At 40.7% G+C, this 17,352-nt stretch overlaps 2 protein-coding genes across 4 annotated transcripts in view; one reads left to right on the forward strand and one right to left on the reverse strand.

The window, feature by feature from the left end:
- Positions 1 to 681: 681 nt before the first annotated feature.
- Rgs7_2 (Regulator of G-protein signaling 7) overlaps positions 682 to 17,352 on the reverse strand; it is a 39,802-nt gene continuing 23,131 nt past the window's right edge. The window contains exons 3-14 of the mRNA XM_054231317.1: positions 15,651 to 16,220; positions 13,913 to 15,044; positions 10,281 to 10,377; positions 9,813 to 10,213; positions 9,235 to 9,749; positions 8,672 to 9,175; positions 8,093 to 8,197; positions 7,247 to 7,468; positions 7,023 to 7,172; positions 6,336 to 6,961; positions 5,514 to 6,291; positions 682 to 5,446 (exon numbers count right to left, since the gene is read on the reverse strand). Coding sequence (XP_054087292.1) covers positions 5,386 to 5,446; positions 5,514 to 6,291; positions 6,336 to 6,961; positions 7,023 to 7,172; positions 7,247 to 7,468; positions 8,093 to 8,197; positions 8,672 to 9,175; positions 9,235 to 9,749; positions 9,813 to 10,213; positions 10,281 to 10,377; positions 13,913 to 14,524 — 4,071 coding nt within the window. The 5' untranslated portion in view covers positions 14,525 to 15,044; positions 15,651 to 16,220 and the 3' untranslated portion in view covers positions 682 to 5,385. The remainder of the gene's footprint in view (positions 5,447 to 5,513; positions 6,292 to 6,335; positions 6,962 to 7,022; positions 7,173 to 7,246; positions 7,469 to 8,092; positions 8,198 to 8,671; positions 9,176 to 9,234; positions 9,750 to 9,812; positions 10,214 to 10,280; positions 10,378 to 13,912; positions 15,045 to 15,650; positions 16,221 to 17,352) is intronic.
- LOC105212747 (uncharacterized) lies at positions 11,598 to 13,878 on the forward strand. Of its 3 annotated transcripts, XM_011184965.3 has the most exons (5): positions 11,598 to 11,794; positions 11,843 to 12,094; positions 12,170 to 13,213; positions 13,287 to 13,391; positions 13,452 to 13,878. In XM_011184965.3, exons 1-5 carry the CDS (start codon positions 11,734 to 11,736, stop codon positions 13,748 to 13,750), a joined length of 1,761 nt encoding a protein of 586 aa, XP_011183267.2. In that variant the 5' UTR covers positions 11,598 to 11,733; the 3' UTR covers positions 13,751 to 13,878. The 3 variants fall into 3 exon arrangements, with proteins under 3 accessions (XP_011183267.2, XP_011183264.2, XP_011183265.2); XM_011184962.3 differs by having other exon boundaries at positions 13,287 to 13,878; XM_011184963.3 differs by having other exon boundaries at positions 11,600 to 11,794; positions 11,861 to 12,094; positions 13,287 to 13,878.

A 17,352-nucleotide genomic window follows, 5' to 3' on the forward strand; every position in this document is an offset into this window, starting at 1 on the left:
ATAGCGAAGACACAAACCAATAAAAATTCAGTTCTCTATTTTTACTGAGCTTTAATGTTGCTATATTAATTGTATAAATAAAAGCCCATAACCGTAAATACCAAGTAAGCTTGACTTGACATCCTTTATAACGAGCTTTTTTTTAGCCATCCTGTACGTGATGAGCTTTTATAGAGGTCAACAAAATATTTCAAAGAAAAAGCTCTACTTGTTAAAGCAATTGAGAGTCACCCTTGGCAAGTAATATATACGTCACAATAGTCCCCCCCTACCGCAACAGAAGAGAGTCATTGGCTGATTTTCATTTGAAATTCTTTATTGTACTTGAATTTATTTATTTCTCTCAATCATTATGCTTTGTTACATTATATGTATGTATGTATATATCATCAATATAATTTATATATTTAGTTATCGTAATAATTCATTTAATAATAATAATAATTTGTAATAATTTCTTCTTCTCCTTTTTTAGTTTTTTTCATATTTTTGGTTTTATGGTTTTCCGTACTTTTTGCTGCGGTTTTTTTTATTTTCATGATTTATTTTACCTTATTTCAATCAATCAACATTTATTTAAATTAATTACTAATATTTTCTAATCAATCAATTTATTTATGTTTTTTTTTTGTTTTTTCTTTTCTGTTTTTCTTCATAGCACTAAGGTAATATATGTATGTATTTTGCTTTAACCCATTCAAGTGGTCTCCTTCATTGTTAAAGTGTATTTTATTCTCTCTGTGTATGTGTTTGTGTGTATGTTTATGTGCGTTTTGTTCGTGTAAATATGAGCTAGTTTCATTGTGAGTCAACTAATCTACAGCTATATAAATTAGTTTGTTAATTACTCTACAGCTTGTCAGTTACTCAAAGCATTTACTTTGCTATTTTTTGCTAATTTTGTTTTTGCTCACAGCACATATAAATATGTACTTTAGTGGGCATGTATTTGTTTTCAGCTATGAAGTTTATGCGTATTAGTGCTTGACTTGCTGGCGCCTCTGTTAGTTTTAAGTTTTCTGTTTCTGTTTTTAAACATTGAGTACATTATTTGTCGTGTTTTTGCTGTTTTTGTTGCTTTTGCTTTTGCTTATGACTTAGGAAATAGACAGAGTTTCTCTTTTAGTGTACATGCCTCTATTGAGTTTCATGAATAATTCTGTTTCATTAATTTGGCTTAATAAGTAGATATTTAGTTGTTAGTTGTAAGATTTAAAATTAATGGATTGCGTGTATGTGTGTGTAAGCCAACATAATAATATGTATTTAAGTAAGCAAATATTTTCCAATACAATAAATAAAATGTATTTATTTTGTTTTTGATTTTGTTTCAGCTCAATTTCTAAATCTTTTTCAATTTCTGTTTCTGTTTAAATTTCTGTTACTGTTTTAATTTCTGTTTTCTGTTTAATTTCTCTTCCTATTGAAATTTCTGTTACTGTTTTAATTTCTATTCCTATTTAAATTTCTGTTTCTGTTCAAATTTCTGTTACTGTTTGAATTTCTGTTCTGTTAAAATTTCTGTTTCACTTAATTCCATAACTTTGCTTGTGGCGGTTATTACTAAATTTTTCACTATTATAAGCTTGGCTCGCCAAATTCAGATTAGCTTTCTTTGATTCTGTGTTTGTGTGAGTGTGTGTATTACTGCTTTAAATGCTACATGGGCTTTGCCACACCTTTAATAATATTTATAACCATGTTTGTAAGGCTAATTATTAATTATACGCAATAACAACAATTACTAGTATTTCTTTAAATATTAGTTTCTATCCTTTATGCTTATCACTAACGAAAATATTTCATTTAAATATTTCTCATTACGCTCCGAGCTGCCTTAAGTTCTGCCAATTTTGCCTCTGTCCGTTCTACATTTTTCTCATTTCTTCAGCAACACCGGAATATATGTATTTATATAGCATATCTTCCGTTTATCAAGTAATCTTTGCCAGTTGTTCCGTTACTCCTCAAATGCTTCCAAAATTTTAAACAACAAAAATTATAATTTCTCAATTTTTTCATATTTTTTCTATCCTTTGTTGTATTTTTTTAATCGCCTACCTTTATTTATATTATTATAGCTTATATTTTAGTAAAGTATATAGATCCACATTTATCGCTTTAACGATTCGCTCTTCCTCGCTTCATTTTCTATGTTTTTCCAATCCCCATTTTTTTGTTTTTGTAAATGTATAATTTGGCATTTTAATGGATTGAGTACTTGACGAGCAGCTAAATTAACTAAATTTCCTACATCCAACTTTCTATTTCTATTTCTAAGTTATTTTCTGTTTCTGCTTTTCTGCTGGCTTAATGCGACCCTCTTCACTCTGCATACCTTGTTTGCTTGCTTTGCCCTTGAGTTTCTTTTTGTTTTTCTTTTGTATATTCCATTTTTTTGTTTCTCGCTTCGCTTCATTTGGTGAGTGTTTTTGAACGGTGGTTTCATTTATTTGCTTTCATTTTTAGAAATATTCAACATTTTTTGTTGTTGTTATTATTTTGTTTTCAAAGTTTTTTTTTCAGTTATAACTTGCTTACTTATTAAATAAATATGTTTTTTTTTCTGTTGTAGAATTTGCTCGGTTATATTTGCATGCAGTTTGCCACTGTTTAGGTGTGTGAGTGAGTAAGTTAGCGCCGTTAAGTGTGGCCACCAACGCTTAATTTTGATTTATTCTTTATAATTAGCTTTTAGTAGAGTTAAGTATATGGTAAATAAAATACGTACTCGAGCGAGCTCAATGGGAGTTAATTGTCTGGCCAACAACCAATTGTTTACTTGTTTCCGTAGCTCGTTTTTTGATTGAGAATCGGTAGTAGCTCTAAGTATCTAAGAATTGAGTGTGCTTGAGAGAGGTGACTGTGGTGAGTTTCAGTTGTATGCAGCGTATGACTGTGTGTGATAAACTTAAAGTTTCTAAGTTGAAATGTCAATTAACTTATTTTAAATGTTTAATAATTCACAAATTATTATTAACATGAAGTGATATAAAAATTAAAAATTAAGTAATACAAAAACATTATTTAAAGCTCTCAAGAGTTTGCATAATTTTATCAAATTCACAATTTTTAATTTTTATTTTTTAATCTAAAAACTTTCCTCTTACATTTCTGTCGATCAGAGCGCGTGCTTTTCACTTTTCGTTTTGCTCTTTCATACACAAATATTTTCAAAACCTGCCACTGTCATCATCAACTAACGATGCTTAGTGTCTAAAAATGCCTTCTATGCATATTCTTTTTATCCATTAATTTTAGTTAAACACATTTAATATTCAATTTGTAGTACTTTTAAGCTAAATGGTTACTTTTATATTGGAAATATATATGTATATATGTATATAGGTTAAATGTCAGAAAAACGCCAACAATATTTTTTTTGATTTTTCAAAAATTTTATAATTTTTTTTAATTTATTTTTTTTTATTCTTTTTTATTTTTTTTAGATTTTTTGAAATTTTTAAACATTTTTTTTTATCTTTTTTTAATTTTTTTCCGTTTTTTAATTATTTTATCCTCTACAGCTTAGACACATAAGTTAATGGCTGCTAAATAACGCCTTGGTTAGTATTGTTTAGTGAATATTGTGATTAAATGCAACACCGAATTTTGCCAATTTTACTTGAATAAACAACAAATACTAAGCCTCTTTAAGCAACGGCATATAATATAGTATTTTATATATTTTATATATTCTTTCAACATTTTAACAACAATACATTTGCTTAGTTAGTGCTTGTTATAGGTAAGTCAACATGCAATATATTTGTTAATCATATTTATTAATAATATTTAAGGTCCTTAACCCAGTTATTTCACCACTCCTGTGACGTCTCGTAAAATGACGTTTTACTTGCGTTGACTACAGTCTGTCATAAAAAGTGCCGAGTGCAACCTGTGGGGCCAGCACCGCTTGCCTTTCAGCAGGGTTGCCTCGCGTTGTTGGTATCTCGTCTTCGTTGCATACATTTTGGGGCTCGAAAGTTGTGTGTGCACGAATGACGAGATGTCGCAGCTGCAGTCGTTCCACCCGCACACATACATGCCTCTGGCGCACATACATGTGTAGGCAGCTTTTAGGCGCATAAAGCATCAGCTTACAAAAGGTTCTTTGCGTTCTTACGAAAGTTTTCGAAAATACTTGAGTATTAGTCGGCAAAGCGGCCATTCCCATCAAATTGAGACTTTAAGGTTAGCGTACTCAATAAACTTGATTAAAATTGCAAACTCTTGTCCAGTGATTTAAATGAAAATAATGAATTAAATTTACAGTTATGTTTTTTAGATTTAGTTCTATATATTATATTAGCCTGCTATATGTAGCCACGTACATACAAATCAAATATATAAATATTTATAAATAAATATATATAACTGGGTTAAATTAATAATGGCAACCGATTAAATTACTTGTTACTTAAAAAAAATAAATTTGATCTTGAATTGCATATGTATGTGTTAAGGTGTAGCGTTTATTTATCCTTTCCGTTTTCACTTCGCATATTGTCGCATTATTCTCGTGCAAAGTTCTCCAATTCTGCTCGGTGAGGAGCAAAGTGGCAGTAGACAACTCCAAAGCTCGCTTTCATTATCACTATCTTGCTGCTTCACTCATTTCACCACACCACTTCGCTTTAGCAACTTTTTAAAATAATTTTTCTTCAATTTTTTCGTAAAATTTTCTCCCACAGCTATCTACTAAAATGACGACTTGTAGCGCCACCTCTAGGCAAGTGAGCCAATAGCATGGCAAGCAACCATTGATCTCATTCTACAAATCACCAATTTCACTAAGTTTCTAATACTAATTAATAGTTATGTAACGCAAATTCCTAGGAATTTTTGCATCTCTTCTCTCTTCTGCAATAGCCAACCTTCGCGCTTTTCTTAAATAATTGTGTTTTCAGCAATAGACAATTCACTTGAAGTAGCATAAGTATATAAGCAATCAATTCAACATTCACCCTCCACTCACTAGGTGGAGTGGTGAATAGCATATAAGAGTGTGTGTGTGTGTGTGAAAGGTGAATGAGTATGTGATCTTATTAATAGTTTATAGCAGCAGTTTTAACATTCTATTTACTAGTGATGGTTCGGTGATGAAATGTCAGGTGAGTTGGTGTTGTGCTAGAAGTAGGCAATTTCACAATTTTCTAAATCGGAAAGAACAGTACCAGTGGTTAGCAGTAACAAAACACCGTAAAAGATGGTCATTTCCAATAGTCCACATTCTAGCACCCCAGGTTGTATGTTTAATTGTCTATGAGCGATTATGTTGATGTGTTGGTGTTCTGTGGTTGCGTTGCAAAAATGTCATTTCTTTTGATTTTTCTTCTTCTTCAATATTTTGTTGACCACAGACTTGAAAATATTCTGCTTTATTCATAAATACCCGAGCGTGGCGTAGGTCTTCACGAAAGTGCCATCGCTGGTGGTGACATTTCTGAAAAACAAAGTAAGCGAAACATTTGTTAAGAACTATCTTTAAGTGTCACTGCATCTGCACTTACTCGTCCTCCCAAGGACACACCGTATTGCGGTCAGTCTCCGACTTTGCCCCGCTGACGACCTCCCCAGCGCCGCCGGCCGATGTGCTGGCCTTTTGCTCCTTTTCATCCACGGAAAGTATCTTCTTACCCTCTGCACTGCGCTTCTTGCGTCGCTTCTTCACCTCTTCGGTGACCACTGGTATTACGCTCTCGATGATGGTCGGCGGCACTTCGTACATATTGACAGCTGGCGTTGGTGTTGTTGGTATTTCTGGCAATTCGTGAAATTCCTGCATGGAGCACGGCTCCTCACACGGCTCATCGTCTACTGTGTCTATGTCCATTTCGGCAAGCGGTGCCATGGAGGGTGCGGGCGTCGGTGCTGGAGGTATGTAACCAGCTTGGGTGTCGGTGTCGACAATGTCATACTCGTAGTCTTCCTTGCCATCGGTATCGAACTGCAAACCCTCTTGGTACTCGTCTGTGGTTGGTGAAAGTTCTTCCTGTGTCTCTTGTGCAGCTGCTATTTCTTCTTCTACGCGTAGCTGTTCCTCCTCCTCCATGGGACCGATGGCTGGCGGTGGTGGTGGTATTACAGAGGCGGACACCAGCAGTGCACCCGAAGATGTGGACGTGCGCAGTTGTGGCGACTGCAAAATATCCGGAGTGGTGGCAGCTGGCAGCAGCTTCTGTTCCATTTCTGGCGTTTCTGGCCGGGAATTACCGCGACTAGTTATAGGTGTTCTTGGCGTTACAGCCTCGGTTGCATAATCTTCGGCCGGTGATTGCTCTGTAATTACTGTGATTGAGATTTTTATTGAATATTTTCTGCAAATAACTAACCTGAGTCCCTGATTGGCACATCGTCCATTTCCTCCTCAACGTGTATTGATGGCGTCGACAACTGTGGACTTTTACCCTCCTGAAAGTCATAGCTTTCAACCAGCTCTATTTGAACCTCCTGCACAGGTATCTCAATTTCAGTTTCGGACAAGACAATGCTACCATTGTCGCTGTTGCCACTTCCGCCACTTCTTTCGGCGCCGCATACAAGATCGCTTTGTGAGCTCTCGCATGAGATCACCTCCACCGTCTGATAGTAGGGGCAAATGTTTTCATCCGGCGGAGGCGGTGTCACCTTAGTAATGGGCGGTGGTGTCGGAGTGGGCGGAGGCAGCGCACACATTTCGGATGCCGAAGATTCACTGTTTCGCTGCGATATTGCTAACTTATTAAGTTCGTCCTCTACCTCTGCATCCGAAGAAGAGGGAGGATCTTTCGTTACAATCGCCGACGAGCTACTAATCGCCGTCACAGCGGCGATGGTGGCAATACTCTGAGTGAAGAGCGGTGGCGGTGGTGCTGGAAGTATGGAGCCCACAACGCTTTGGCTACCCACAGTGGGCGATGGACTAGAAGATGTTTTCGCTGAAACAGATGTCTGGCCGAATTGATATTCCGATAGGCGCCTGGAAGATTCATTAAGTATTGTTATAAGAATGTTGAGAACAACTCGAAAATGGCACGTACGATTGTGTAAAGGACATTGAAGCTCTGCGCTGCTCGGTGAAGTTCGGAACAAGTCGTTTGCTCGCCTCACCACTATCTACAGTGTTCTGATGTCTTATACCCAAATTGCGTTGGATGCGGTCCGATACATCAGTGATGTCCGAAGATGTGCTGAAAAATAGAAAAGTATTGAAGCAAAATGGTTACTATTTGTGTTTACAGATCAATTTTTTTTAGTTGGGCACCTGGTGAGTCGGTGTGTGGCTGACTTTGCAGTGTTAACTGCTACTGGTGCAGGGTCACCTTCCTGCTCCCACGGACATATGGACAATTTGATTTGAGATTTTTGCAGTGGCGTGGGTGCCTGTATGTCCGGTGGCTCATCAGGCACATCCCATGGACACACCGCACTGCTGGAAGACTCCACCGTGGTCTCCAAGCGGGCAGCTTTCGGCTTGGTCGTCTCCCTGTGGAATTTTTTGGAAATGCCTTAAGTAACCTGACTTCGGTAAACTTGAACACAACGCTTTTAGTAGATTTTTACAAGTTTAATCATTTCCATAGCATACAAACATACATACATATTTACAACAGTGCGGAAGAAATATTCAAAAATTTAGCATAGCAACAAAATTACAACAAATTTAAAAAAAGTAAAAATCAAGAAATGTTATTGAATTCACAGATGAAGAAAACAAACTGAGAGATTCAATCGAGTAGGGAGGTTAGTGTGGACCATCCGGAGGGCATTAAGAGGGTCGTTTTATGCTAATCAAAAAAAGAATAAGAAAATAACAAAAACACAACACTGAAGTGTATGAGTCATGTAGGGGAGAAAGGCATCCGTTACATCGAGCAACTAAAAATGAGGTTAGTAGAGAGTAATGTGCGATATAGAGATGATGAGTGACGATGGATGGTCCGAAGTGGACCCTCCATCAGGTATATGGTTAATACAACACGCCAAGTTTGACAACAATTGTAGTTTGGTAAATTGTAGAGCAACAGCAACATCAGTTTTGAAGCAGTGGATAGATAGTTGAGAGTTGATCAGAGATGCTGGTTGGGTTAGAGAGCAAATAACGGCTTACTGAAGCGAGCGCGAGCTGCTCTCGCGATTCCCGAGCGTTGCATTTTGAACTGCGACATCTGTGACCTGCAGCTGTGGCATGTCTCCTCTGTAAATGGACTCACTGCTGCGCGTTCCGAACTCACAATTGGCATTTACGGTGCAATGTGGATTGCCCAGTATTTTATATGAATTCAATTTTGTTTTTCAAGTGCACACATGGCGATTGCATTTGAGTTGTGTGTTCGAACAAAAATTAGTGTATGAAAATATGCGAAAAAGAAAATCAGATTGAAAAGTCGAATTTAAATGTTTAACCAATTAAATTGTGTTTTTTAGCTACTTAAATATTGTATATTTTTTATATTTATTTCATTATTATTTAGCGCTCTATTTTAGTTACATAATCTAGCAAACAAATTTATAATTCATAATTCATGTTTTAATGGAAATCATAATATATAAAATTATGCACTGAATATTGCAGAAAAAGCAACATCTAAAATAACGGCATATTTGTCTTATAGTTTTTGCAAACTGATACTTTTGCGTGGACCCACATAAGGTGTGGTGAATATCGTGGATCTGCCAGCCAACTCACCTGTATGGCATCTCACTCAAGTTGCTTTGTGAGTGCGAATGTGGCACTTTTGAGGTTACATCCTTGTTTACACCGATCACAGCCAGCTCATGGGCGGAACCGGTAAGGCTGCGATCGCTGCCACGTCGTCGCGCCAAGTTCCCTGGCGGTGGCGCTGTCATTATCGAGCCGCTCGCACCGCTGATATTCTTCGCAGATGTGCCTTCACCAAGGTTCGGTTGGCTGGAGAGTGCCGCCGTCATCTTCTTCTTGGCACTGCTCACACCGCCGAAGTTAAAGAAGCGTTTCTTGTGCGACGGTGGTACGCCTGCCTCCAGTAGACGTTTGTAGTGGTCGGAACGTATGAAACGGGGGTAGCAATCCTTCTTTAATAGCAACGTGTAGATGTGCTCCGAGGCGGAATCGAATGTGAAACGTGATGGATTCTTCAGACCCTTCAGCACGCTCTCCATAGTTTTACCGTCTATATTGATTTCGCATGGCGCGCCTGGTTTCAGAAACTCTCTGTACGATAAAAATAAGAATAAAATGCAATGTTTAATAATCAAAGTTTTTGGACTTACTCATAAATTTCCTTAACTTTGCGCGGCACCTGAGAGTGGGCCGAACGACGCAAACGATTTACAGCGATCCAGAAACGTATATTTTCGTGTGAGTACTCTTTTTCCAAAAAGCTTGTGAACTCCTGCAGACCAGTTGGATCGGAAACCAACTCCTCTATGGAGATAGCCCAACGTTTAACGCGCTTCTCTGTGGGTGTCTCCACAAAACTGTTGTTCAGCTGCCAAAAGGTGGTGTCTTCTGTCACCCACGGATTCGATGGCAGTACCGGCTGCAAGAAGAAGTCATACTCGGCAAACGTCTCCGAATATGCCACGAGTGATTCGCAAGCTTGTGACATCTTCATGCGTGTGCGATTCAACGATTTGCGCAGATAATCCACCTCACGTTGCACATCTTCAACCGTCTTCTTCTTGTTGGGCTTGAAGCCTTGACGATCGCGCGAAGGTATTGGACATGGTTCTAGTGGTGTGAACTGGCCGGGCGGTGGACGGTGTACACGCCAATATGCGCGTTCCTGTTTGACAAAATTCCGTTTTAATAAAAGAAAACGTTTTCACAAGATTTGGGGGTGGCTTACTTGTGAGTCGACGACAATCTTATCGCCCTTCTTGCGTTCCTTCGCTAGCCGTACCTGCTCCTCGGCCTGCATAGTGATGAAGTCCCACTTACCTTTCAAGCTCTTGTGCAGCGATGCCAAGGCTTCAGTCTCGTACTCTTCCAAGGCGTGCCGTTGTTTGTTGCGCAGCGAACGCTTCGCCAGATAAATGGCGTACTCCACATTGTCGGGTGGCTTGTGCTGCCAGGGCCAGTAGTATGGTGTCTGAAAGCGATACAGCGAGGAGTCGTCCTTCACGGCGAGTGTTTTGGTGTCATTGACGGGGAAGAAGTAGCCGTGCAGACAAAGTTGGTTGGCGATGCTCAACGCCTCGGACTCCTCTATAATCAACCGGTCCATCATCCACTCGATCAAATCATAACCTAAAGCAGAAATATATTTATGGATGTGCTGCAAGATGGATTGCGGAGTGTCAAAAAGCAAACCTACCCATAAACGCCGATGGAATATTGCTGAGAAAGGTCTTCTGCACACGCACTGGCACGGGCTTCTCATCATTCTGCATAGTGCGCACCAGTGCCTCCATCTGTAAAGTAGTCCATAATGTTAAGAGGTGACTAGGGTCATATGTGTCTATGTAAGCACTAAAACTAGCTTAGTTGGTAATGATAATGTGCCCTCTGCCTTCTCTATCACATTACTCAATCAATGGCAATAGTTGAGACTTGGCGGTTATGCCACTTGCTTGTGAGCGGCTGTCATGAAATTAGGCGCTTAAATCAGTCAATTTGAGTGAAGCCACTCGAGTGCCGTCGATGGGTTCAAGTGCAGCACAATGCCTGAGGGGGGCAGAATGCATGCACACATGGGTTTCGAAAACATTTCAGATTGCTGCAGCAGAAAATGCCGTTGCATTCCTATGCGCGTAACTGTGCTCAAAATCAAATTAATTAAGTTTGAAGGACGCTGCAAGCCACAGGCAGCGCCGCAAGCTCCTTGCAGTGATGACTGCGGGCTGTGGCTGAACTAGCTTAGTTTTGTTTAGTTGTAATTGGTTTATTTCGTTATTGGTGTTGTTGTTGTTGTTCTCGCTTTGTGTCACGGCTTGAAGGCACAACTAAATTTTTTTTCAATCAGCCGTCAACGTCAACGTCATCAATGTCAGCTGCGAAATCCAGTTTGTATAAATTATATATGTGTCGTATGAGTGCAAGGTCAGCGGCTCAGAGTGAATGAACGGCACTCAAGCGAGTTCTCGAGTGCACACACGCGCACTTTCAGGGAGTAGTTCGTGTGTGTGTGTGCGACGCAAAGTTGGTAAATTAAGCGATGGTGGTGAGCAAGTTGGAGGAGGTGGCCAATATGATATGAAAATTGATGAGCCCTAATGGGTTTCTAATACCCCGAAACGTTAACACAGACGTGCTAACGGCATTCGGCCAAGTAATTATTGGCTCGAAGTTAGTTTGCAAGGCAGGGAGAAAGTTATTTCGAGCGCCATCATTAAAAATTATTGGACGACAATGGAAGCTCCGGCTGGTGTAGGGCACTTTTCGCTAAGCGTTGTATGGAATACATCTCTGCCTCTACATTAACTACGAGTCATTGGAATGTGGGTTCAAATCATGCCCATGGGATAATCTTTAACTTAAGCACAGAATTTAACATAAACTCTATCCACCATTCTTTCGAAATTGGAAGATGTCCCTTTGCGCCCTGTGCTGACAACCGTTAGTTCACAAGCAATAGTTGTAGCCGAGTGCCTACTCTGCCACTTCATCACTTGTTTTTTTTACTTTCGAATGAGTCTTCCTCGCCTTAAAAAGCAAAGCGAAAATTTTCTCTCATATTTCAAACAGTACATACATATATTTTTCAAGCCAATAAGGCATATTTTTAGAGACTACAATCCGTCAGCTTACAACAAACCAACGCATTACATATGTACATTCCACGCAAAATGCGCAACACCAGTCTATTGCTCATCTTCAGCGTGTACCTTAGTAAGTATTTCGTGGTTGCCTTAATAATTAACCCCTGAAGAATTGCAGGTCTGACCCTGGTCGCAGTTACATTTCAGCAAACGGAAGCTCTGCGCCGCATCAAGCGCGGCTCTGTCACCACGCAAAACAAAACCCGGCTCTCCAGTGACCTTCTTTCGGATTTGCGCAACACTTCGAATGACGCGCATTACGGCGGACACACACTGACCGCCCTGGACAAGCATGAGGGTATGAAAAATCGCAACGAGCACACTTGGGCCAAGAAGGCAGTGGCCGCCGTTGAGCATGCAATCGATCAAGGTACTCGAGTCACGCATACACTCACAAATATTTGTCGAACTTTCTGGAATGTCTTGTATTTTCCAATTGTTTTAGCTTTTGCTTCACTCAGCCACAGGTCCGATGTCGAAAAAGAGAAAAAGGTCGCTCTGCACAGTACGAACAACCCAAAAGACAGCAGCATTGCCGGCAACGATCTACACATGAACGCGCTGTCGCATATGCTAGCTAAGCGTGGTCTCAGCGCACGCATTTTAGACGACATGCAGCGCGACGTTGAATTCGGCGGCGGTGAAGGCCCTGCCGAAGTGCTAATCATAGACAATGGCTTCCAGCCGATGATGGGCATGCAGCATGGCATCAACTCCTACTCGTTGCACCAGCCAAACTTGCGTAGCGTCGCCAGCAGCTTCAAACGCCTGGCCGACCTGGACAAGGAGTCCAAGCTAAATAATCCTCATAGTCCAAAACTCACTACGTACACCTCGCACATAAATGCCGATGGCCCGATGGCTGTGAAGCATACCGGCGATAACGGGATTAGTGAGTTGAATGGAAACAAAGAAATTGCAGTGGTCAAGAACAACAAGCGCGCTGATAACAATGGGGTTGTCAGCAGAGACGATTATAAAACGGTCGACAGTCACAAGCGGAACAATGACCATGTGATGCTCACAAGCGAGGAGCATAATGGAGAGGCGAAACACAATGGCATTAACAATAGCAACAACCATATTAGTAGTAATAATGATGAGCTTATCGGTGACAAAAGTCATTCCACAGTCAGTGCCGTACAACAACACAATCAGCAATTTCAACAACAAAAACTGCAAGAACAATCGGCAGAAAACAAGGATTCATTTCCTGAACTACTGTCGCATTCACAGAAGTCGGTAGAAGGCATTGGAGGAGAGTCGAACAAATTGCACGAGGATTTACAGGAGCAACAGCAACGAAAGAAGCACGACAGCGGGAAATCAGTAGAGGTTGGAGGTAAGCGCGGACTGCAGCCAGCGAGCTCACTGACAAAGCCAGCACAACAGCAGCAAGTTCAGGTCGTTAAACATTCCAGCGGGAAAATGCTGCCGATGGAGAGCTTTCTCAAGTTCGCTAATATGATGCTTTACAAAATGGGAGCCGGTAAGCAAATTAAGTTATTCAAATGAGCATCTATTTCATTCACCTCTGCTATACTATTAACAATCAATTCCAGACGGCGTTCCCATGCATGCGCAGGGCGCTCAACTCGCTGTAAGCGGCAATCCGACCACATCAGTCATTAGCATTGGCCCAGTCATGGAAGGAGCTGAAGACTTAGGTACTATGGACTACCTTTACAATCCTTTCGAACCCAAAATGAACTTTTTACGCAACCCAGGCTCGTTTGCCGCGGCACCTGCCCTAATCGGAGGTTCTACCAACACGGCTTTGGTCTCACGTCCTTTCTTGCTGCCCCCATACAGCTTGGCCAATTCCGCACAACCTATCAATTTTATCGAGAACGCATTAGATCTACTGTTAAATGCAGAAGAGGAAGGCAATGACGAAATGGAATTAGTTTGTCCCATACACCATCCGAAAAAGAAGTCCAGCGATGGCGATCCAAACACCAATGAGAAGGATGGCGTTATACAAGTGTGTTCCTGCCGCTTCTTCAAGAAGAACAAGAATGCCTAAGGTTCGATCTAATGGCCCTCCAAATGTACTTTAAATGGAATATATTTTGTACGAGGCTATCGTTCAGATCCTCAACATTCAATTCGATGCAATAAATATATTTGTTCTTTATATTTAATAATACGAAACACGTTTATCATTTCAATTATATATGCCACTCACCTTGTCGAATGCCATCGGGCGCGCCAACTTCTCGATGGTTTGCTGCTGGCCGCCCACAGAAGTGCTGCTGCTGGTGCTAGCCGAGATGCCGCCAAGCAGCGACGATGATGTCGACGAGTTATGCGCGCCATACGGCTGATGGTGCATCTGATGCGGAGGATGGTGTGGATGATGGTGCGGCGGAAGATGGTGTGGCGTGTGTTGCACACCCACCGCACTCCCGCTGAACGCGGTGGCCGCCTGCGTAGTGCCCGATATCGCAATGGCTGCGGACGCCAGCGCGGGACTGGTGCTCGTTGCCGTGCTACTGCTGCCCGCGGCGATTACACTTACAACGTTACTCGTGGAAACGAGCACAAGTGCATTGGTGGTGCGAATCGATGTGCTGGATGAGGAGGCTGTGGCATTCTCGGTAGAGGCGGCTGCGACAATTGCGTCGTCAGCCGGCGTTGTGGCGATAGTAGAGGACGCGGCCTGGTCCTTGGTGTAAAGATTCAGTGCTAGGGTCGGCTTGGCTTGCGGTACCAACGGCACCAGTTGTTGCTGCTGCTGCGGGGGGCGCAGCACTAGTTGTCTATCTCGGTCCGGCGGTAAGCCGCCAGGAGGCTCCATGGCCACTGCACAAATGAACAATTGCGCCCTAATTGACACAATTCGCACCTAAACGTCAACTGCGTTGGGGAATTTATTTTGTTCAACTTCGTGCGTAAACGCCAGCTTTGCGGCGTCTCTCTGCAGTGGTGACAATGCTATGGCCAGATCAGACGACAAAGTAGCAGCAGTGGTGGTGAGGCTGAGTCTGTTGGGTGCTCAAGAGGTTGCAGTTGGTCGAGACAAGCGAAGTGGTTTCCGCCCAAGTATAGTCAAATTGATGTAGTCGGATTGAATTAAGTCAAGACGAGACGCGATAAAGTAGCGAATCAATTTGAGACAGAAATTAAATTGAATTCGCGCAAGACAAGAGAATAGTTGAGGTTAGTTATATTTTTCTATATTTTTATTTATTTTGTTTGTTTTCTTATTCTTTATACTTTTGTGGTATTTTCTTCGCTTTTAAGCTCTTGATTTCGGCGTTTTGCTTCAAATTCTCTTTAACCGAATTCCATCATGTCTTTGTGTATAAAAATATTTGCTGCAATTAACAAAACACAAGCGTTAATAGTGAGTCGCTGAAATCGAAAATAAGATAACTTATAATAATTCTCACTACCCAAGGCCTTGGCGGTATAATTATGGCCTAATCAGTTGTGCAGTGTTTGTTGTCATTTTGACACATTCGTTAGCCGCATTTTCAATGATGTACTCTATTAAAAAATTATCCTTTAATGTTAATGAAGAAGGGTAAGTGGGCATTACTGTTTTGACCTTTATATATTTTAGATCCTACATATATTCGCTTAGGAATTTTAAGAATTTACATAGACATATTAATTCGCCAATAAAATAGCATAAATAAAAACAGAGATGTGAAAAAGACATAAGTAATACCCCTTTGAAAACACTACAGAAATGTGTCCACCGGAAAGTGAGGTTATGCAACTGACATCACCTTCTTCATTCCATCTTGCCCAGGGCGAACTTCAAGATGAAAGCAGCAGCACAAAAACAATTATTGCTCGCAATGACAGTTCAAAGCACAACAAAACTAAAATTTTGCAAAGAGTACACCGAAAGAAACGAAATAAATAGAGTCATCACTTCTTCCCACTTCTTTGCTATCTTCAGTTACTGTACTTACAATGTTTCATTATCTTAGGTTTTTATTCCTTTTGTTCTCCTAAAACAGCATTTGTCGTTGTACCCGTTTTCTGTTATTGTTTTTTCCTTAGTTTCTATTTCACCTCCTTCTACTTCATGCGACTGGATGCCGTCGCTATTGGCAGCAGAGAGGTGTTGTTGTTATATACGTTTGCGGCTTCGCAGCAAGCTTGTGTTGAATCTTATGGCACATACGCGGCTGAAACGCCGCGACCCCACCGTGTCGCTTGTGATTCCACCTGTGCGGCTGGTGAAACGAATGGCGTCGGCGTCGGCGTCGGCGCTTACTTTTCGGGTATAAAAAATGGGCCAATGGCGGATTCTGGCAATTTTTGGTCTTTCTCGTATTCGATTTGGAGTTGTTGGTGTTTTTTCTGAAGCTGTAACCTTGAAAGCCACTGTTGCTGTTGGAGTTGGCGCTTCTGCTTCGGTGTCTGCTGCCGCTCTAACTGCAGCCGCAGCAATGGGTGCGAGTGTGGTTTTGGTACTGAAAAGCGCCCACTTAAGGCCGCAATCCATTGCGTCATTACAATGACATCAATTGCAAAACCTACAACGAAATGAATGAAATGGCAAGTGATTAGCAATGCAATACATAAGAATATTAATGGAAAATTTATTATTAAACCTTGCACAAAGAATTGTCGAAATTTAAGAAAACTGTCGACTCTTGTGATCACATCTACCCACAACCTGCACGTATATGAGGATTGAAGGAATTCAAAAATATCTGCCTTTTAGGGAATCGGGGAAGTTTTTAGTGCGTCCAATCCAAATCCAATGGAATTCGATAAGTCTGTAAATGAAATCTAACTCTATTCGGAGTCTACTTTGCATACACAATTAATTTAACAAAGCATAATTTGAACATTACGTCCTTCATAAGATCTCCTTATTTAGACTTCAATAACAGCATTTCTGTAAAAGGGTGACCATAGGCTTGAGTCTTTAAGCCAAATTAGACTTTTTATTCTTTTACAAATACCGTACCCAAATACTCACAAATAATAAAGATAGATACTCGAAACAAAGCTTCAAAACCGTTAATTATATTTAAGGCAAGCTCTACTGTAACACCCCAGGCGATTATACCTTTCACCCACACATGGACTCTAAACCGAACTAAATCCAGATCAAATCAGATGGTAAACCCGAATTTTGTAATTACTTTCGTTTATTTCAAGAGTCTTCCACATTCATAGCCTCACTCAGTGCAGCTAAATGAATAATAATGACAGCCAAAAGTCACAACATTTCATTTAGATGTCGTTCACTGAGGTCCGTTGAAAACTTCGAAACTTTTCCCCGAAGAAAATTCCTCAATTGCTATTAGTAGACGCTCTTTAGTTCGAAAGCAAAAATGAAATACATGCAGTTGCATACATATCTACAATATGGGAGAACACATGTATATGGGTTGCAGAACTGTGGTCAGCTCTTTCGGCCCACTTCTGTAGCTCTTTCGTTTGGTTCATTCATGACGAGCTTTCGGCTTGGTGGTGTGCTTAAGTTGCCACACCACGGTGCCGCTGTGAGAGTGGCCCGACATTCGACTGGCTCAATAATCATGTATTCTTGTTATTGTTGCTTTTTTCATGGGTACTCGACGGAAGTGTAATTAATTCTGTAGGAAGCACGGTTAATATGGTAATTTCCGGTTATTTGTGCCTGCACATATGTGC

This window comes from Zeugodacus cucurbitae, chromosome 5 (assembly GCF_028554725.1).
Source record: "Zeugodacus cucurbitae isolate PBARC_wt_2022May chromosome 5, idZeuCucr1.2, whole genome shotgun sequence".
Taxonomy (NCBI): domain Eukaryota; kingdom Metazoa; phylum Arthropoda; class Insecta; order Diptera; family Tephritidae; genus Zeugodacus; species Zeugodacus cucurbitae.